Source organism: Oryza glaberrima, chromosome 1, assembly GCF_000147395.1.
Source record: "Oryza glaberrima chromosome 1, OglaRS2, whole genome shotgun sequence".
NCBI lineage: Eukaryota > Viridiplantae > Streptophyta > Magnoliopsida > Poales > Poaceae > Oryza > Oryza glaberrima.
Genome location: NC_068326.1, coordinates 34,362,771 through 34,383,674, shown reverse-complemented (window position 1 = coordinate 34,383,674; position 20,904 = coordinate 34,362,771). Strand labels below are relative to the sequence as shown.

The 20,904-nt window shown below is 45.0% G+C and overlaps 2 protein-coding genes across 2 annotated transcripts; both read right to left on the bottom strand.

The window, feature by feature from the left end:
• Nucleotides 1-834: 834 nt before the first annotated feature.
• LOC127761676 (protein YIP4b-like) lies at nt 835-3,217 on the bottom strand. The gene is made up of 3 exons (XM_052286005.1): nt 2,605-3,217; nt 1,484-1,558; nt 835-1,370 (listed from the first exon to the last, which is right to left on the bottom strand). The coding sequence occupies exons 1-3, from the start codon at nt 3,085-3,087 to the stop codon at nt 1,110-1,112; spliced, it is 819 nt and encodes a 272-aa protein (XP_052141965.1). The 5' UTR covers nt 3,088-3,217; the 3' UTR covers nt 835-1,109.
• Nucleotides 3,218-4,170: 953 nt separating this feature from the next.
• On the bottom strand, nt 4,171-14,112 carry LOC127760329 (sterol 3-beta-glucosyltransferase UGT80B1). Its single transcript, XM_052284570.1, has 14 exons — nt 13,633-14,112; nt 12,698-12,831; nt 11,934-12,176; nt 10,309-10,420; nt 9,766-9,936; nt 8,745-8,808; nt 8,061-8,118; nt 7,744-7,918; nt 7,029-7,159; nt 6,477-6,579; nt 6,024-6,100; nt 5,562-5,609; nt 5,111-5,260; nt 4,171-4,612 (listed from the first exon to the last, which is right to left on the bottom strand). Exons 1-14 carry the CDS (start codon nt 13,826-13,828, stop codon nt 4,412-4,414), a joined length of 1,863 nt encoding a protein of 620 aa, XP_052140530.1. The 5' UTR covers nt 13,829-14,112; the 3' UTR covers nt 4,171-4,411.
• Nucleotides 14,113-20,904: the final 6,792 nt, after the last annotated feature.

Below are 20,904 nucleotides of genomic sequence, written 5' to 3'. Positions count from 1 at the left end.
CAGATTCCCTAACATTGAAAACAAAGCAAGCGATTAGAGCGAGATTAATTAAATATTGATTAATATAACTTTTAAAGTAACTTTTTTTTAAGAAAACTTTAAAACAAATATACTGTTTAACAGTTTGAAAAGCGTGCGTGTGAAAAAAGAAGATAGGTGAGTTCCAAGAAGGGAAGGAACACAGTTAATAATTGATTTCGTGCTAGAAGATCAGCAGTGCTTCTGCTGATTTGCTGCTGCTAATGATATCCTGGCGTTCTTCTACAGTAAAGCCTGTATTGATCGAGCCATCGGCTTCACGCCGCGACGAGCCTTAAATAATTCGACAAACCGGCTGTCAGTTACAAATTTTATTTCAGTCTGGAATATAATTATACAGTACAACGCATACACTCACAACCCACACACACTCACCCCTATAAACGCACGCACGCAAACCCTACCCCTATAAGCATCTTCAAAGACTGGGCCGACAAGATTAACAAAGTCATCACATGCGCCTCCCTGGGTATGTCGCCTACCACTAAAAGCACAGAGCCAGTGTTACTGAGGCTCTTTGTAACCACTAGGCTACAAGCCCTTTCGCAGTCTGGAATATAAATTTGATGGCACAATCATCATGTAACATATACTCAAATAAATCAAATGATGTATCAGGCAGAATCACAAAATCTGTTTTTTTAAAGTTTGCCTCACAAAAATTAAGATCAGATATGACAACCTAAAATGAAACCATAATGGCACATCTCCAAAAAGAAAAACATGCAGAAACAGAGGAGCTGTATCCTCTGCGTTTCGGTTCCACAGACCACAATAGAAATACTACTGCAGGAGTTATTATCTAGCTTCAATAGACTTTGAACATCGTATAGTAGAGGGAAAAATGACAGTCAATTGAGTGGTCCAAAGTACGAGAAGCCCTTTACAACACATAGATTTCCACTAATCTTACAGCCTTATGCACGCCTCCTTTAAAAAACAAAATCGACAATGCAATCAGATAAGAATTCTTAAGGGGGCGCATTCTCTGCCCAAACCTGTATGTATTCTGGTGGTTCAATGAGGAAAATCTCAGCGGTTTAGGTATTGACTACAAGTTCAGCCCACCATTAGTCTATGGCAATTATGAGGAAACCAACTGAAATATACATGAGGAAGACGGGATACAGGGCCAGAGCCTTTCTCCTTGGGTTAACTGCAGCACTCATGAATGGATATGCAGCCCAGGAACTCCATGCCAATGTGACGGTCACTACGATGATCTTTAGTATGACATTGTCCTTCAGCATGCAAACTAGAGCTCCAACATCCAGAGGAAACAGACAGTAGCCAAGAAGACTGAGGCTCTGGAAGAAGATAATGTGCCCACCCTGTAGGGAAACATTGATGAAAATCATTACAAGACACTACAACATTATCACATGACTATTTCTGCAGAGTTGCAAATTGAAGGCAGGCATTCACTGAGGGGGAGAGATCTTACCAGAAGCAAGACATTTAGCGTAAGAATTATAGCCCCAGCTGCTAGGACAGCGAATGCAACAGCAAATACTTCAGACTACAAAGACAAACAGCACAGAAATCAGCATAACAGAATTAAAGCTATGGAATAATCCACAAATGGACAACTATCAGGACATAGGGTGTGTTGTCGAGAAGAAAACTGCATAATGCTATGTCAACAGAGAGATTAAAATAACTGAAACCCCCAAAACAAAATAATTTGGTCAGTTTCAAACTGTGGTGATTGAATGGGGCAAACAAATACACGAGGAGATCATTAAACCATTATGATTTCTTCCATATGGCGAATCAAACATCTAGACAGCTCCCCACCAATGCATCATCAGTTCTTGAATTCTCTGAATGAGAAGTGTTGCATTTTGGTTTCTTCTAGATGCCCACCCACTATCAGTAATTACCAAAATAATTAATGCAGGTTACCAGACTCTAATCAACAACGATCATATCTCCGCACCTACATTAGTTTACTTGCTATGACACTTTTCCTATTCATATCAAGTTAGACATTTGGATATTGACAACGACCTAGTATGTTGAAAGACAACATAGATGTTAGGTAACGATCCAGTATGCTACCATATTGCGGAATAGAAAATATAAATTGTACCCAAAATCCCAAATTGTCAAAGTTATGCATAACCAGTATACAATCAGTTCATTTAACGATATTCTTGCCTTAGAAATGACTATCGGAGGTAGAACTAAGTAGCCACACTTAAGCAATCACACCATTTAAGCCATGCCTAGCATTTAACCTTAGCTGAGCAGACAAAACGATACAATTAATCGGACACAGCACTGTGACTTGCAAGTGATTGCTCTACTATCACCATGAACCCAGTACCTATTCAACTATTGTAAATATTAAAGCAGAGCTTCCATATGAATGGTTAGAACATATATTTGCCTTGAACATCGAATGTATCATCTGGTTCAATAATGTATAGTCCAATCTACATTATAATACGCGTAGCATCATGAAACCTAAGAGATCGAATACTTCGCAGGCAACACCAGCATTTCCAGATCCATACAAAGTCAACCAGCCAGCGGATCTGGTTGTCGAAGGAGAGTAGGTACCTTCTTGACGGAGGCGGACCAGGAGAGTGTGAGGCCGAGGAAAACGATGAAGAAGAAGGGCCCCCAGAGATCCCAATCCCTGAGCGCCTTGCCGGGGTCCTCGCGGTAGGGGTTGGGGAAGACGACGAGCTTGAGGTTGCTGACGATGCGGGCGAGGTCGCGCTTGACGGTGTCCCACACGGGCTCGGTGAGCGTGTTGGGCGGGGGGCCGAAGCCGTCGGAGGCGATGGGGACGGAGACGGAAGCGGGCGGCGCCTGGGGCACGATGATGGGGACGGACGCGCCGGGGAGGGAGGGCTTGGCGGGGGCCGGGAGCGGGGCCGGGGAGGTGGAGACCGGGATGGAGGCGCGCGGCGGGGACGGCGGCCGCGCCGGGAGGACGGTGGCGGAGGGCGCCGCGTAGATGAGGCTCTCGATCTCGTCCATGTCGGACTGCGCCGACGACGGGTGGAGCGGGATCGTGTCGCCGTGGTTGTGCGACATGGCGGTGGCGGTGGTGGATCTGGCGCGTCGGTGGCGCGGCGGAGAGAGATCTCGCGGGAGTGTGTGCTGGGTTTGGGAGGAGAGTTGGGGTGGGGAGGTGCGGATTTGCGGGTGGGTGCGTACCTGCCTGCCGGCCTGCGACTGTGGACTCCACCGGGGGGCTTTGCTTGGGAGGAGGGAGACGCGGGATGGCACGTGATACGACGTGAGCGTCGTCGATTTGACGATCGACGGCCCAGATTTATCCGCAGCGTTGAGAGAGCGCCCAAAGTCTGGAGAAGCTTAAAATTGGGAGAAGCGGTTGATAAGAAATAATCTAAAAGCTAGTTTTTCGAGTTTCTGACTTTGATACTACGGGTGTGTTTAGTTCATGCTAAAATTAAAAGTTTGGTTGAAATTGAAATGATGTGACAGAAAAGTTGAAAGTTTGTGTGTGTAGGAAAGTTCTGATGTGATAGAAAAGTTGGAAGTTTAAAGAAAAAATTTAGAACTAAACTCGGCCTACAACTATAAATTCTTAAAATCTGACTATTTGTGAAAGTTTCTCCGTAGTCGATTGCAGAGGATCCTGATCACTGTATTTAACCCGTGGAGGTTCTAGGAGAACTGTAGCACCCTTTGCCACGCTCCGAAGCGATGGTGTGGCCTACGCATTGGAGACAATGGAGATCTCCCGTCCCGAGCTTGAGAGGGATTAGTGAAAAGGACTTTCACCTGAGCCTCACTGCCTCAGTTGCTATGTTCTTCTTTTTACCTTTTCAAATGAATACTCCCTCCATCCCATGATATAAGAGATTTTAAGTTTTTGCTTATAATGTTTGACCACTTGTCTTATTCAACAAATTTTGAAATTATTATTTATTTTATTTGTGACTTACTTTATTATCTACAGTACTTTAAGCACAACTTTTCGTTTTTTATATTTGAATAAAAAATTTGAATAAGACGAGTGATCAAATGTTGCAATCAAAAACTCAAAATCCCTTATATTGTGGGACGGTGGGAGTAACATTTTAATTTTAAATGAAACAAAACAAAGTTTTTCAGTATGTCCCAAATTTTTCCATTGTCTAAAACGTATCCTGCAATGTAATGGGGATTCAATTGAAGTTTGGTACAGCAAAACCAAAACATCGGATCCTTTTTTTTTAGATATTCACAATGTAAAAGTGAAAATAAGTTACTGATCAATGCAATATACATTGACCGAATATTTATTTCACTACAGTCTACGGCAGTCTTTTACAAGACATTATTTTTGACTTGTAACCACACAAATAAATAAGCAATAAATAAATTGAACCTCTATCTAACCTATGGACAGCTAAGGATTGAATGGGAAGCAACACTTCTCAAGGGCTTGTGAAAACCATTGAAAAAAGTCTAGCTGTTCTTCCTTTACATCTGTGGGTGGTGGGGCAAGCGGAAGTTCGGCAGGGAGATGTCGATGAAATGAGTCTACTGCGGCTGCCACGCCATCTTCATTCCCAATTGCTATTGCCAGTTCCATTGTTCGTGATTTTACCTTCAGCAAGAAGCCAAGAAAAGGGTTAACTAACAAACACAGACATGCATTTGCTCACTACCATTCATTTATGCAGCGACTTCACGAGATAACAGCATACTTTTACTGTCCTACATGACAAATGAGCATACACCTACTTGAATGCAGAGGTAATAAATCGTTTATTTCTTTTCATGTCAACCTGGCAAAGCATGCCCCGAGTGTTTTCAGGGGTGCCTTTGTCAATACTATCTCCTAGTATCTCAAAAGTTATGCCACAATTTTGTAGTGAACGTGAAGTTTAGCAATTGTTTGGACTCCTAATGTACTCTTTTACTCCCTCTGTTTGTTTCTCTTTTTTTTTTTACGTTGGATAGTTCAAAATTGAACTAACCAACGTCAAATAAAAGAGAATGGAGGGAGTGTCAGTTTGGAGGGAAGTCCGCTCCAAGCTCTTGAGGAAATAAACACAAAAGATTATAAACATAAAATAAAATGGAAGCATAGAAACAGTACTACCTCAGGATCAAGCATGAATCTTATAGCATTTGAAAGTGCCTCGACAGTAAGTTCTGCTATAGGAATAGGTGCAGGGCCAACACCTTGTGCATGAATTCTCTCACCCCAGAAGAATTGATCTCCAAAAAATGGCACTATGGTAGTTGGGCACTGTTAAGAGTAAAGAAATAAGAAACGACATGGAGAAATACTGACGATAGTTATTGTGAAGGAAAATATATGACATTTTATGCATATTTAATAAGATCTTGTATATTGAGGAAACTATGAATACAAGGATAACATTTTTCATATGGATGGAGGGCTGAAAAGGCCCTGGTTTTGTTTTGTAATCAAGTGACATGTTTTCTGCTAAAAACATGAAAATATCACATTCGAAGGCTCCTATATTAATCCAACCTCCATCGGTATTGAAATATCATTTCAGTTTGTAAAGAGATTAGTTGCTTACCCCAGCTACAAGCCCCGCGGCTGTGGTACCAGCCCCACCATGATGTACCTAATAAACAAACATATAACCTGATAAGTAACATATTCGGGAACATAATGCACTACTATTGAACATCACAAGATTCACGTTAACGAAATTTATAGTTACTCTGAGCAAAAGTTTTCATTCTATTGATGCTTGATACCATATGGTAACATTCGTTTAAAAAATTACACATTGTGACGCTTTCGACCATATTATAAATACAGCTACCACATTGTATGCTCGTACCAGCGTATTCTGTGATACCACACAATATATCACTGCATATTGGAGGTAGCATTTAATTGTTTTATTTTAAAATAAAGATTAAATAATTCTATAATGGTGTATACAACTCGGTGAAAAAATCATGGTTAGAAAGAAGAAAAAAAGAGAGGAAAGGCAGTCTTCTAAATGGTGGTGTTGCAATATAAAACTAACCACTGCAGCACAGCGAGGAAACAGCCAGTCGTGAGGGCAATCCTCCAAAATGAAGACATCAACTGGAACTTCTGAAACTGCAATTGCAGGTTGCATTCATAAATGTACAAGGTAGGTTAGTTCGTTATTCTGTGTCCATCAGATGTCAATCCCAACATTAAACAGAACAAAAGTCAGACCAAATTTAATCTTCTCTAACCATATTTAGTCAAGAGCTACAAGAAATGACAGTCTACCAGATTTAAAATAGGTTGCTACAGAACAACCATATTTAGTCAAGAGCTACAAGAAATGACAGTCTACCAGATTTAAAATAGGTTGCTACAGAACAATGCCCGCATGTTTGAAATCTACTACCTAGTACACACATGCTCCAGAATAACTACATCAAGAGATAGTACGCACATTGTAAAGATTGAAAAGAAGCACAATTAGAATTCAGAAACAACTTACAACTTCCAAGATCTCCCCAACCCCGACTAATGATTCCTCTTTGTCCTGTTTCTCTTAGTGCGTCCAGAATGACAGAAGTGACTTTTTTTTCATCACCAAGAGGCTTCAAACACAACAAAAACCACATTAGCAGAACTATACAGTTCTCGTAACGGAACATAAGAGGAAATAATTCTCATATCAATCCCATCATAGATGTCTCAAAGGGCTGTGAGTTTAAGGCTGAAAACTTCTGAGTATCTAATTTTCACAATCTAAGAAGATCTATCTATTATTTATGTAGCCAAAATAACATGATTCAGTTCAGATGTATTAGGAAAACTTCCATTGGCATATTGCAAGTTATCAAAGGATTAGATGGATGAAAAAAAATTGCCGTTCAGAAAAACAAACAAGGGGGATGCAACTTGCATGGTGGAATGAGAATACAAAAGGTATTCTTATGGTTAGTTTTTATATGAAAATATTGTTGTCATACTTATTGAAATTATAGTATTCAAAACACTAGGTTATTGAACTGTCTTCTACTCATTTTTCACATAGGGATCATACCATGCTACCAAAACCAATATATATTGGTTTTGGCCCCTGTTGAAGCCACTGAGAAAGCTCTTGCGGTGGTTGATACTTTGTTCCAAGATTTAAGAAGCAATATCCCACAACATCCACGAGAGGACCCCAATCTGTAGATGAAAAAACATGCACACAATAAGATCCTAAGATATTTGTAAGGCATGAAAATCAACAAACAGGTCATGGTGGTATAATTATAAACGAGCATGATGATGATTCATTTTGTAAAAGCTAAGTAAGTTTTACATCTGCAGACTGAGTTGCTTGATGCAGAAAATATGTTGTAGGGGTCCAAAGCGCACATAGGTCAATGGGGATAAATGTTATCATGATATTTGCGAAACAAAAAAAAAAATACATACGCTAGTATTTCTTTTTGTGTGTGGGGGGGGGGGGGGGGGGGAGGGGGGGCATATATTAGTGTTTCTAACCATGCTGCCATCCATATCTATATATATGGTCAGCTACCCTCACATGCACAAAAAATGGACCCTGTCAAGAGGGTCCTATCACTTTATTGTAATGGGCTAGGATACCTAATTACTTGGATTTATGTTTACACCATAAGGAAGAAAATATATCTACCATATACATGAGACAAAAAAAATGATGTGCATTTCATGTTGAAGCTCAATTATGCACTAACAGATAAGTTGTATCATGAAATTTTAGAAAAAAGTTTATATAAGGATACCATTTGGCTTCGGCATTAGATGAGGGCTCCACATGTATCCAGTAGGTAAGTGTGATATAGATCCATGATATGTGCTGAAATAGGCAATAGGGGCCAATTTTAACTTCTTCCTGAACTCATTTATGAATCCCCTGGTGCCCCACCAAATTACTAAATCCAAAATCAGATAGGATAGCTGAATGTGAGAGGTAAGCATGTCAGAATCTGATTCATTTTTAAAAAATCAAGACAGATCAATTCGACTGTTATATACATATAATGGAAAATAACATATCTAAATTGTGGCTGCACAACTGTGAAAAAGGTAGAGGTTGTACCCTGTAAGTTGCACTCTGAGGCATTCGTGCCAATGGATGAGGGAACTCATTAGTTGGCCTGCCTACAAATATTGGGAGTTAGAAAAAAAGGATATATATCAACCTTACACAAAGAGTACACCATAAATCTTCTCAAATAAAAAAAGAATCAGTCATAGTGATCGTAGGTCCTGCCATCCAGCTCCTATCCTCACTTCAAAAGATTGAGGATAACCTACATGGATATGTAGGAGTGCATCCTCTGCCCACGTGTTTATGCATGTGAGCAGTTCATCTAATGTGAATTATACTGTTATACATCCAATGTTTTATGAAGACAATTTTTACTTTGCACTTTTCATAACCCAAATGAAGAGTCCTCGCAGCTCACTATTTGGTAGAGTTTACATTAGAATTTCGAGTATTAGTTCTGTTGTTTTTGTACTATAACTATTTGGTAGAGTTTCCGTTAGAATTACTTGAGTACTGTTTCCTTTGTTTCATACTATATTCAGGATATTAGTCTAGCATCACTAAAGAAATTTATCGAGCAGTGTCAAAGGTGTTCTTAGTAAAAGTTTCTAGCACAATCAATAGCAAGTGGGACATGAAAAGGAACGACACAAAAATCTTAACAGGGATAGCCATGATGATAGGAAAATTATAAAATGTTTTTATGCTGGCAAGGAGATAGTACAGACTTACGTCCATGGAAAAGTGAAGAAGATGTGCAGGGGTACCCCAAGTGCCTCTGCAATATGTAGATGTCCTGAAGTGATATAATTTGTTAGACGAATATAACACAGTACACTGGTATATCAATATTAGTATCGTAATATTTACAAGTCCTATGATTACAGTATTTTGGCATAAGACCAAGCAATTGCTTTGCCTTTCAAAGTTAATGGATGCATGACCATTGACCAGTCAAGTTGATGCTTTGTTAATTTTTTAAAGGGATAAAAGCTGGCCAAAACTTTAGTATGTGAGCAAGTAGCGCGTGTTCATTTTACCGTATTGACAGCGGTTTAAGAAAGTTTACATGGTGGTACTCTTTAACTGTTGCATTCATAGCAAATGTTGAAGGCCTCAGGGTAAAGGCAAGCATACTTGATGAAATGGGAGAGATAAGGCTTTCAACAAGTCAAAACCTCGGCAGTAGATCCATCGCCTCAATTGAATGCCAAATACTAAGTAGTTTTAATGACTCAGAAAACAAAAATATGAAGTCAGAAGCTAACAGAATTTGATGTGCAAAATAGTCCTATCTATCTAGTACTTCTTCTGTTTCACATTAAGACGTTTTGGGTTTTGCATAGGTTCATGCGTGGATTCAAGTATGTGCTTCATATATGTGTCCAAATTAGATTCAAGTATGTGCTTCATATATGTGTCCAAATTCATATGGATTTTAGTGAATCTAGATGAACGATGGAGAGGCCAAAATGCCTTATAATGTGGAACGGAGGAAGTACATAATTAATGCAGGCGCGATAATGGATTTTCTTGAGAGATTATAAATTTCCACATTTATAGGAAGAAAGCATCCAACAGCTAAAAGTATCACTAAATACAACTCTATCTTTCTTACAAAGTGCATATTGTGGCATGCACAACTCAATAAGATTTACTAAAAGAACATGCTAAATCAACAAATATTATAAAAAAAACTTATAATTAACCTTTGGTAAAGAGAATAGAGTGGTGTCATAACAGCAAAACCCACCTAAAGCAGGAGGATTTGCAATTATTGCCTGAGCTCTAAAAGGTAATCCAGTGTCCAAATCAGGTTCTGTGCATGCAGGTAGAACAGAGAAAATTATTTCCTTAAGCTGCTTTCTTTGAACAGAAATTTCTGTGGGTCCAGCCAGGCAAAATCCTTTGTTTTTTGTCATATCTGCAGTTGAAAATGCCCTTTGTCAAATCAAAAGTATAGTACAAACAAATTTATAAAAACTCCGTTCAATAAATAACTCATAAGCACTGTTATATAACTTGTGAAAACCATTATGCTTCATCATTAGCAAAATGGCATAACAGGATTATGACGGGCAATGTTATTTTAACAAATTCATTTTTGTGGACAATCAAGTCTACCAAAATAAGCAAATGCAGCCTTATGAGTAAACAGTCATATATTTTGAGCAAGGCAGGTGACAAGATTAATTCAGAATAAGAAAAGAAAAACATATGGTGTATAAAATTTTCCATTCCTGGAGGCATAGCAGTATTTATACAATTTATAAAAGCAGGAGACAGCAAATCATACACTGAGCCAATATGCGAGGATCACCACCCAACGGGTAAAAATCAATACCAGCTGACTTCACAAAGGTACGGAAATTGGCGTGAGTTGCCAATCTAACATAGTGACCAAACTCCTGCAGGAAATGCCAAAATTTCTATTAGGGAAAATTGGTTTGGTGAAACTGAAAGATACCAACTTTAGAAATATACAGTCCAAAGTCACATGTGACAGGTACACTTAATAACATCCAATTTTTGCACTATTTAGATATCTAGCATTTTGTCGCCCTTCCGTTACTTTTACCCATTTTTCATATTTTTTGGACTGAACAACAGATGGGAAAAGACAAAACTGCCCTTGAATCATTAAGCACTCGGTCTACTCTACATCATCCTGGATTGATCCAATCTTGCCATCTCTAGCCTTGCTAACGGCTCCCATAACCGCCATCTGCTCAGGGACTGTGCTATCAGCATGGAACTGGTTGCATGAGCAGGTAAATCGACTGCGGCAGCGGATAGTGATGAGGGACTTGTTGGAGTAATGAGGAGTAAGGATTAACTCATCATCCATTATTGATTGACAAGAAAATGGTGAGACAACCTGCGTTTGAAAGGATTTGAACTCAGGCCGATGCACTGCTCCTGGCAGCTCCCTGCCAGCCGAGCTAGCAGCCATTCTCGGTGATGAGGGACTAGCGGAGCCGGCTGATGGTCCAAGACCATGGCTGGCATGGATTTGACAATAATGCCACCGGTGAGTGGTGGTCAGGGACTGTGGCAGCGCCAATGGATGGTGAACTAGAACTGCACCAGTTGTGAGGAATCAATTGCACCGCCACCGACGAGTGGCGATCAGGGACTACCGCAGCAGCATGGAATTGTATGCGGGGATGGTGGAGTCAACTGCAGCAGATGGAAAGAAAGTATGGGGCAGGGAAGTCGACTACGGTGGCGACGGCAGGGGATCAACTGCAGCGGCAGGCTGGCAGTACCTAGAGTTCGCTCCAAGTGCAGGCTCTGTGGAGTTTGCCAGCGAACGAGCAGTTTGTCATCCACACAGAGGGTATTTCGGTACAAGAGTTATCTGAAGCCCATCACTTGATGGAAATGGTAGAGAACTAAATGTTTGTAACTTCGAATGGTATTAAAGTGAACCAATAACTCTGAGTGGTATATTTTTAAAACCAATCTTCCCTTTCTATTAAGGGGGAAGCAAATACAAGCTTGCAAATATATTGTAAATCCAGTATGTTATTTGATGATTGCTATTAATTAAGAGGATTCCATAAGATATCATGAGTATATACACTTAAAAAATAAATACACAAAAACATACTACGGGTGTAAAAATAGTGCAATCCAAGTCAGATATATCAAGGTAGATAAGTAAAGAGTAGTGTAGCTCTGTCCCTCTAAAACATTTCAAAGGCTGGTAGACAGCATAAACTTGTAGCCATGGTTCAGTTATGTGTAGTCTTGCTCATAATCTCGACCACCACTGCCAGGCAGGCCGTTATGTTCACATCATCTAAAGTTATCAGAATAATAATCTTGAGCACACACTTAACAAAATAGACCTAGCATATCAATTGTCCACAAGAACTCTTGAATGGATCTCTAGTGGGAGTTTGCAAATTCACTTGCCTGAAGTCGTTTAGCTACGGCTATAAATGGCTGGACATCCCCTCGTGTTCCAACTACAAGAATAACAATCTTCAACTTTGGGACTGACTTGCTCAATCCAGGTGCAGCTTCCACAATATCACGAGACAGAGAACCGAATGCATCAATCTCTGAAAGTTCGGATGCAATAAGAGCACTACGTCTCACATCTACCTCCAGTGTACCATCATTCTGGATCTTTACCAGATTCTCAATTATCTTTATCTGAAATCCAAAATAATAATGAATAGCTAAATACATGGTACCAACAAAACAAGCTGAATTCAATGCCATATTGACATATAACTTCCATTTTTGTAGGTAAAATATCACATGAGACCCTAATTATGAATAGGTAAAACACAAAGTAGAAACATCAGTTCTTTTGGAACTTGCAAGAATCATTCTATGAAGATACAAGTGTTGCTTCCTGGCTGTTCACAAATTTCAACTAAAGTCAAGCTCTAGTCTCACCATGACTGTAGTAAACACTAAACAGCATATCAAACGTCAGTTCATTTCTAGCCCCATTGTAACTAGCTCATTGTGGATAGATGACTATATAGAATGGTAATTGCATCTAGATATCAGGCTGCAGGCAGAAACTAGTATCCATTGTTACATTGGCAATAATACAAACAACGGAACAGTGTCACATGAAGTTTCTGGCATGCGTGAAAATACTGCATCGTATATTGAATGCAAAAAATTCCAAACGTGTAATAGTATAACATAATATGAACAACCTTCTCATTTTCCGATAGCATATCCAACGTGAGGTCACACTTGAGCAACCTATCAGAGTATGATCTTACAAAAACATGCTCTTGCCCTTTAGAACAATCCGAAGTGGCAGTTGTGGATTTACTATGTCCAAATCCTGTGGCAGAACAGATTGCAATGTTGGCAACAATTATATTTTTAGCAAAAAATAGGCGTATATAATGCAGTAGTATATATCTACTGTATGAATATTTCTCAGTGAAACACCTGCAGGTCCCAGATGTTTTACAACAATAATTATTATTTTTTTAGGTAAACAATAATAGTGAGTATATCTTATACAATTCTCCGAGCTAATGCAATTGAGAACATTAGATTGCAAGATGCCAAGATAAACTCTGAGGCACATAATATTAAATTATTCAGCCTTCCAGTCTTGTAATAAAGTGAGAACATGACTAGCCAGTGTTGTAAGAAAGTGAGAACATGACTAGCGTGAGCTGTAAAATCAAAATCTTAGTAATGTGATGAAACGAATACTCAGACCAAAACTCCATGTTATAGTAAGAACAAAATTGAAATGGAGCAACAACCTTGTAAATCAGTAAGTTAGCTATATCTCATCCTAACATCCTTACACCAACACTAAAGTATAGTAAACAACTAAACACTACCAACTTGCCCTGAACACCCCATCGGCATTCAGAATTCAAACATGCATAAAGCTTAAACCATCTAAAATGGCTATATATATCACAAATATCATCATACATTTGCTTTGGAAGTGGCAAAATACTTAAACTGGTGAAAATTTGTGCGACCTGAAAGTTCCCCCTTCCCGAAAATTTAGCACTATATATCTCCGATCACGCACTTAAGCATACTTACGGCTAAAACCCGTGCAAATTTGTGCGCCCACTGCACTGGAAAAAAAAATCGAGCAATACCAAAAACGAACCTGGGTGCCGAGAGGAAGGGAACCCATCAGCGTCGGCCGATCCGGAGAACCTGGCGTCCATGGACCTCAGCACGAACTCCCCCATCCCCTCCGCGAACGACGACGAGGCCCCCACCGCCTCCGCCCGCCACCGATGCCGGAGGCCTCCCTCTCCCTCCTTCCCCCACTCCGCCACCGCCTCCCCGCTACTCCCCATCCCCAGCCCCTCGCGCACGCCGCCACCCGCCCCCACGAGCCTCCGCCGCCGCCGCCACTCGACGAGAAGTTGCTGCTGCTGCTGCTGCTGCTACCGCCCTCCCCGGCCTCGCCTCACCATTGGCAGAGAGGCAGGGAGAGAGAGTGGGTGCCAGTACGAGATGGCTGGCTCGCGCTCGCGCTCGCAGGGAAGCCTTGTCGTTGTCGTTGCCGCCGTGGAGGCGGCGTGGTGATGGCCGCGTGCGCGTGGGGGATGCAACGCAATGCAACCAAACCACCAGCTAGTCAAGCGTTGGCGACGGAACGGACGGGAGGGAGGAAGAGGCCGTGGGGGAAGAACGGCGTTCCACGTGAGGGCGCCCGCCTGGGGACTGGGGACCGTGGATGGAGTCATCTGGGCCGTCCGTTGGTCGATCGACGGTGGATTGGGGGGTTTTGGGGGTGAATCGGTGTATGGGACTCGGAGTACGGAGGTTTTCCGCGGCGAGGTGGCTCGAGACGTTTCCTTGATGTAGGATGGTTGTGGGGTCCAGCTGCAGCCCAGGTGTCCCTGAGCCGAGCCCCTGACGACGACTGGTGATGAACTGATGATGATGATTAGCCCGAGAAGGCGACGAAAACGTGACATCGGCTACCGTTTCTGGGTTTATCCTTTGACTGGACCAAGAGGCCCAAAGCCTTCGGTGATATTGGTCAAATGTAATAAGTCCACTTGACATCCCTCATCTTTCCGTCAAGTTTAATTATGGCAATACCGGAAATATTTGCCTTCCAATTTACAAAACCGGGTTAAACTATGTCTCATGACAGTATGGATGGTTGTTTTCTCTGATGTGCCATCCTAATCAACAAAAAAAGGGGCTGCTATATACCAGTATATCGTTCCCTGTCCACCTCCCTTAGACACAAGAGTGCAGGCCACCGTGGAAGCAGCACAGATGCGGCTAACGCCGGCGGCGTGGACGCGGCCGCCGGCGATGAACTCCAGCATGGAGGACGCGGCCGCAGGCGAGCTCCGGCGTGGGGCATGGTCGCATGGACGGCGGAGGATCTGCGTGGTGACAGAGACGGCGCCGGCGACGAGCTTAGGCGTGGGGCGTGGACGGCGGAGGATCCTGCGTGGTGATGGCGGCGGCGCCGGCGACGAGCTCCAGCGTGGAGGACGTAGCCGCCGGCTGAGGCGTGGACGACGGACGTGGCTGCCGGTGACGAGCTCCCGACGGAGGACGCGGTCGTTAGCGACGAGCTCCGATGTGGACCGTGGACGGGGGAGGATGCGGCTGCCGGCGACGAGGTTCGGGTTCAGTGTGGAGCGTGGACGGGGGAGGACGCGGCCGCAGGCGACAATGCCTCGACACCTCGACGCCCAGCTCCTGGTATCTAGTAGGTATCATATTGATACCTCACAAATATCACCCTGATACGTCATAGAAATCGCACGATACCTGATAGGTATCATATGATACCTCACGAGTATCGCCTGATACGTGATAGGAATCGTCTGATACCTAATACGTGGTAGAATCGTATGATACCTGATAGGTATCACCCGATACCAGCTACTTATCAGGTGATACCTGTAAGGTATCATACGATTCTTACTATGTAGAAGATGATAGTTGCGTAGTTGCGAGGTATCAAATGATACTCGAATAGGATCATGTTAAACCTGGGAGGTATCATGATCCTCCTTAGTATCATGTCCGGTTTCACCAGGTTTCATAGGTGATACTTTGGGAGGATTATGTGATACCTGGAAGGTATCATGATCCTCATATGTATCATGTCTAGTATCATCAGGTTTCACAAATGATATCCTAGAAGGATCACATGATACTCCTCAAAGTATCATTATGTGTGATACCTATGCAGTACCACATGACCCTACTTAGGTATCATGTCTAGTAACAAGATCCTATGGGTTTCAGAGATGATACTTTAGTAGGATCGTGTGATACTTGCGTTTCTACCACATATTAGATGATACTTGCGAGGTATCAAATGATACCTATCAGGTATCATGCGATTCTTACCACATGGTGGGTGATGCTTGCGATGTATCAGGTCCTGATACCTAACCAGTATCAGGTGATACTTGAGAGGTATCAGATGATACCTATCAAGTATCATGCGATTCTTACAACATAGAAAATGATACCTATCAGGTATCATGCGATTCTTACCACGTAGAATATGATACCTATCATGTATCATACGACTCTTACCACGTAGAAGATGATTCTACCACACTCCACTGCCAGCCATGACCAAGTTAACAAGTTCTTTGCACACCATCTTGTCTCTTTGCTCCCCCAAAGTAGCAGATGGATAGGATGAAGGCCCAGACTCGCAGCGGGATCGACGGCCGGCGACGAAGGCGCCGACCGGAGAGGGCCCGCGATGGAGTTGGAGCGTCAGTGGAGGGCGCACCGGCCGGCCACGCAGATGGAGCCGAGGGTGGGCGTTAACGGCGGTGCCGTGGATGGCAGGCGGCGGTGCTGGAGCTCCCGGCGGCAATCCGGCGACCACGTCGCCGATGGCCACGTCGCCGGTGACGGAGTTGGGGTGCCGGCGGAGGGCGCACCGGCCGACCACGCGGATGGAGCACCAGGCGGAAAATCCGGCGACCACGTCGCCGGCGGTCGCGTCGCCGGCGGCCGCGTCCTTCTCTCCCCGAGCGGGACTTCTTCCCTGCGCCGTAGTCACCGACGGCCACCTCCTCCTCACAGCTTAGGCGCTCAGCGTCAGCGTCGTTCCTATTTGGATGGGATAGGTGGACGTAGGGTATCCCGTCGATACCCTTCCCGATGGTATACCGGTATATAGCATTTCCCAAAAAAATACAAAAAAACTTGTGAGGTCCACGTGTTAGTGGCCACCTCACCTCCTTGCTCTACTTCCCCTCTCCTCACTTCGCTTCCCCAGCTCCTCTTATCTCCTACGCGTCGTTGAGCTCGTGGTCAACTCCATTCTCAACCTCGTCGGTGAGATGAGAAGCAGAAGCATGGCCCCCATCCTCGTTGAGCTCTTCCCTATGGCATTATCCACCTCCCGTCGTCACTTCTGTCCTCCATGACATACCCGGTCACACGCACGACGGATGTTGCTGACGTTTTCTCCGCCGCTCCAGGACCTGTCACTGTCATCCTCGACTCCACCTCCGGCAGCGAGCTCCGTTATGCTAGCATCGCTGACTATCCTCTACTCCACGACAACGGGCCTCCACCACCGGCCTCAACTCCGCATCTCCACTCCAGGTCGGCCAAGCCCCAACACCGCATCTGCCTTCTCCAACTCTAGGACCCGACCACTTTGTCGACCATGCCATGATTGCTTCTCCCTGGCTGACAGCGCCTCAACGGATGGCCTCATCTCTATCCTCCTACCCGTCCCTAATGACATCAACTCTATCGGTTGGCCCCCGGTCAAAAAAAAAAAACTCTATTGGTTGGCCCGTCGACCCCGCCCAACTCCCTCCTCGACACGTCACCAACCACGACCTGCCACACCCTCTCCACCAGTCTGCCCCCTCACGGATCTAAGGTTGTCGCCGTCCCAGGCTTCTTTTTCGATTGATCGGCAACCGCTCGTCATTGTCGTTCTACAGAGCCAAGGACCACGCTTCCTCTAGCTCGTCTTCCACTCAGGCTGACGCCGTCTCCACCCAGCGTACCGAGTGCACACTATCAACGGCGATAAGAACAAGGGCAAGCTCGACTACGCCGTGCTTGGAGCTCACCACTGGTGCTCATCGGTACGGAGGAGATAAGGGGAAGAGAAAGGAGGATAGGGAAATAGAGGAAGAAGGTGGTGTGGCCACTTATAGGGGGCCACACAAGTTATTTTCTCTTGCTAATTCGGATACTACATCAGTGAAATCAGCCATATATACTACCACGGGACATAATTTAATCTGGTTTTGTAAGTCGGGGGTCAAGATTTTGGTATTGCGGTTAAGGGATACATTTAAACTCGACAAAAGGAACGTCAAGTGGACTCATTCTTGGACAAATTTGCACCATGGGCTTCCGTGTCAACTGGGCTGTTACTATACAGCTTGAGAAATGGCCCATGAGAGAAAAGCTTGTTACTTCTATTTGCCTCTCTTGTTTCTGCTACTTTTGGTACGAGTGAAACGGAGAGGAAACAAACAACCGGTGACTGGTAGATGTGATGGGCAATGCGCCGAACGCCGATGCCTCGTCACCACTTGGCTTTACAGCGCAACAGCTGCTCGCTTTCACTGGCCATTTCTTTTTTCCAGGCCGGGATAGCTACTGGCCGCCGCTACAGGACGAGGCGACGAAAAGGCAGCCGGTGTCCGGCGCCAAGTCATCGCGTTTTGCAGGCGATGGGAACGGTCCGCGCCGCGTGGCGTGGAGAACTTGAGATGCTTCTAGGCTGCCGTCCAGGTGTGGGCTTCAGGATGGGCAGCTCGCCGTATAAAAAAAAGTTCATCCGATAGGATGCAGGTTCGGTTGTGCCCGCCGGCAAGCGACGGCATCCAGTGGAAAAAAAACAAATGCTACGGGTACAGCCGTACAAACCTGCAACGTACTGCTCCGTAGCACCTCTTTGGGGAAACGAGCTGCATTTGCCGGCACAGCAAAATCATAGGTATGCTAATATAAATCTTATCAAAATTTGATAATGGTAAAATTTTAGTAAATTAATAATATTGCTAAAATCTTAATTATCAATTTTAACAAAAAAATAGTATGTTGATAGTGTCATCAATCTGAACATGCTCATACTCAAGGTGGGTTCGTAACAAGTGGTGCCATCTAGGAAGTCGGAACCGGAAATCAGCTTGGTGAGGGCAACAGCTCCTTACAAGTATATGCATATTGTAGAAGCCATAGCTCGACGGTGAGAGTAATAGACGAAGCGCTAAAGCCATATGTTAGGAACGTGTTGACGAGAAGCTCGAGTTTGAGGTTATGGCCGTCGTCACCAGATCAAGCCCCTGGTTAATGGAGAAGCGCAAGAGATAACACATAAATAAATAAATAGTCAAAAGATAAAACCTAGTAAAAGGTTTTAGAGTGGTCTTATTCTACTTCTAAGAACTTTCATTGGTCATGCCTTTATACAACTAGTGTCTCTATAGGTTTTGATGAAAAGAAAGATGCTTCTACATGCTAGAATTATGTTTCACATTCACTACTGACTACTGTTTACTGCATATACCTTTAGCTTTGGTTAATTCAAGCTATCAAGCATATGTGAAACCAATTAAGACAATTTCTTCCTCCTTCTCACAATGGTATTCCTTTTAGCAGTTTCAAATACTATGTATTTTCATTTCCAAGATCAAAACCATGGTTTTATTGTAAAAAATTGTTATTCCCTTTTCATTAATCAACCGTATCGAAACCAACAAAATATTGCATTTATGCCTTACTCCACCGTTCTAAAATATAGCAATCTAAAATTGGATTAGACTTAATACTATGAATCAAGATTAGAGGAAGTAAGTTCGTTTCTTAAAACATTTTTTTATACTTCCATTTTCCTGTTCCATGTACTCCGGGGGTGTAGCGCCCGTTCCGTCGTGGCGCCTAGCGGGAAAACTAACTCTTAAAAATCCTAATTGCGAAATCCATTTCTTTGCTTGTTGTCTAGTGTCCGTGCCATCTCAGATCTTAAATCCCCGATCTATCGTCGAGTTCAATCCCGAATCCAAATCCTTCCCCAAATCAAATCCCTCCGCAAAAGTCTAATTCGCCTCCCTAGGGTTCGATGGGCCGAATCCCTCTCGGCCCATCTCCCCCTCCCTCCCCGGCTCTCTCTCTCTCTCTCTCTCTCCCTCTCCCCCGCTCTGCCCAAGCGCTGCACGCGCGTGCGCACGAGCCGCGCCGAGCCGAGCCCTCCCTCCCACATCCCGCTGCCGTTCCCGCCGACGCCGCCAAATCGTCGCCGCGCGCCGTTGCTTCCCGCGCGTGCGCGCCGTGGTGGCCGACCGGCCAGTCGCCGCCGTCGTCAGCCTCTGCCGCGCCTGCCCGCGCCTGCCGCCCGTGTCGCCGCTCCGCTCCAAGCCGCCTCCGCCGTCATCGTCGTCGTCATCGACTCGGCCCCGCCACTCCCCGCGCATGCCCCCAAGGGACGGAGGCAGAGCCCTCCGCTCCCTCTGCAGCGTCGCCTTCTCTCCCTCCTCCTTTTCCCGAAACGGCAAGGAGGCAAGCCCCCTTTTCCTCTCCTCCTTTTCCCCTTTTCTCTCCCCGCCGGCGTCATCCTTCCCCCACCTCTGCGCCACTAGACCGCTCGCGCCACCCGCCTCATCTCCCTTGACCGCCCAAGGTCGGTTTCCAAACCGACATCGCCGTCCTATAAACCCAAGCGCCTCCCTTCCTTTTCCCCTCCCAAATCTTCCCCGGTTTCGCCCGCGCCATTGCCATCCCTCCATCTCTCTCACCGACCGCCGCCGTCGCGTGTGCCGGAGGAGCCGGTGCGCGCTAGGACGCGGAAGGGGACTCCGGGCGCTCGTCTTCTTCCTCTTCCCCGGCCCGAGGCCGGAGAGATCGCTCCCGCGCCGTCGGTTCTCGTCACTGCGCCCCTTCCCCGCACGGTAGTGTCTCCCTCCGTTCTCCCTTCTTATTCCATCTCCTCCCCTTAGACTCGGGTAGTAGCATGAGTAGCCTCCCCGTAGCTAGCTGGCGCCGCCCCGACCGTTGCCGCCGCTCGCTGTGTGCTCGCCACCGTCGCCGCCCGTGCTCCGTAGCACCCGCTCGTCGCCGGCCTCGCTCGGCGTAGCTCCGCCCAATCCGACGCTAGCAACGGATTCCCGTAGCCGCGTAGATGCTCTCACCACCGGGAATCGACCCCTCGTGACCTCGTCGCCGTTTCCCCCTTCCCTCGCCGCCGGTTGCCGCCGCCGTAATCCGCCGCCGTCGAGAATCCCCCAGCGAATCCGAGCCGTTGGCTCGTCTCCCCTCGTCCCGTGCAACCTCCCGGTGTGCTTGCTTTCACCTGTATCGCCGTGGTTCGCTCCGCCGATCGCCACCGCCGTCCGCCGTCCATTCCGGCCGCCATCGTCGTCTACCTCCCGCTGGTCCGCGTGGCAGCCACATAGGCGCC

Excerpts from the sequence above, each read along its gene's own strand:
- LOC127761676 (XM_052286005.1), bottom strand. The coding sequence starts at position 3,087 with ATGTCGCACAACCACGGCGACACGATCCCGCTCCACCCGTCGTCGGCG. Across the intron at positions 1,559-2,604 it reads GGTCCGCCTCCGTCAAGAAG|TCTGAAGTATTTGCTGTTGC; the intron begins GTACCTACTCTC and ends TTGTCTTTGTAG. Across the intron at positions 1,371-1,483 it reads CGCTAAATGTCTTGCTTCTG|GGTGGGCACATTATCTTCTT; the intron begins GTAAGATCTCTC and ends GTTTCCCTACAG.
- LOC127760329 (XM_052284570.1), bottom strand. The coding sequence starts at position 13,828 with ATGGGGAGTAGCGGGGAGGCGGTGGCGGAGTGGGGGAAGGAGGGAGAG. Across the intron at positions 8,119-8,744 it reads TTCTTCACTTTTCCATGGAC|GCCAACTAATGAGTTCCCTC; the intron begins GTAAGTCTGTAC and ends ATTTGTAGGCAG. Across the intron at positions 5,261-5,561 it reads CCGCGGGGCTTGTAGCTGGG|TGCCCAACTACCATAGTGCC; the intron begins GTAAGCAACTAA and ends TACTCTTAACAG.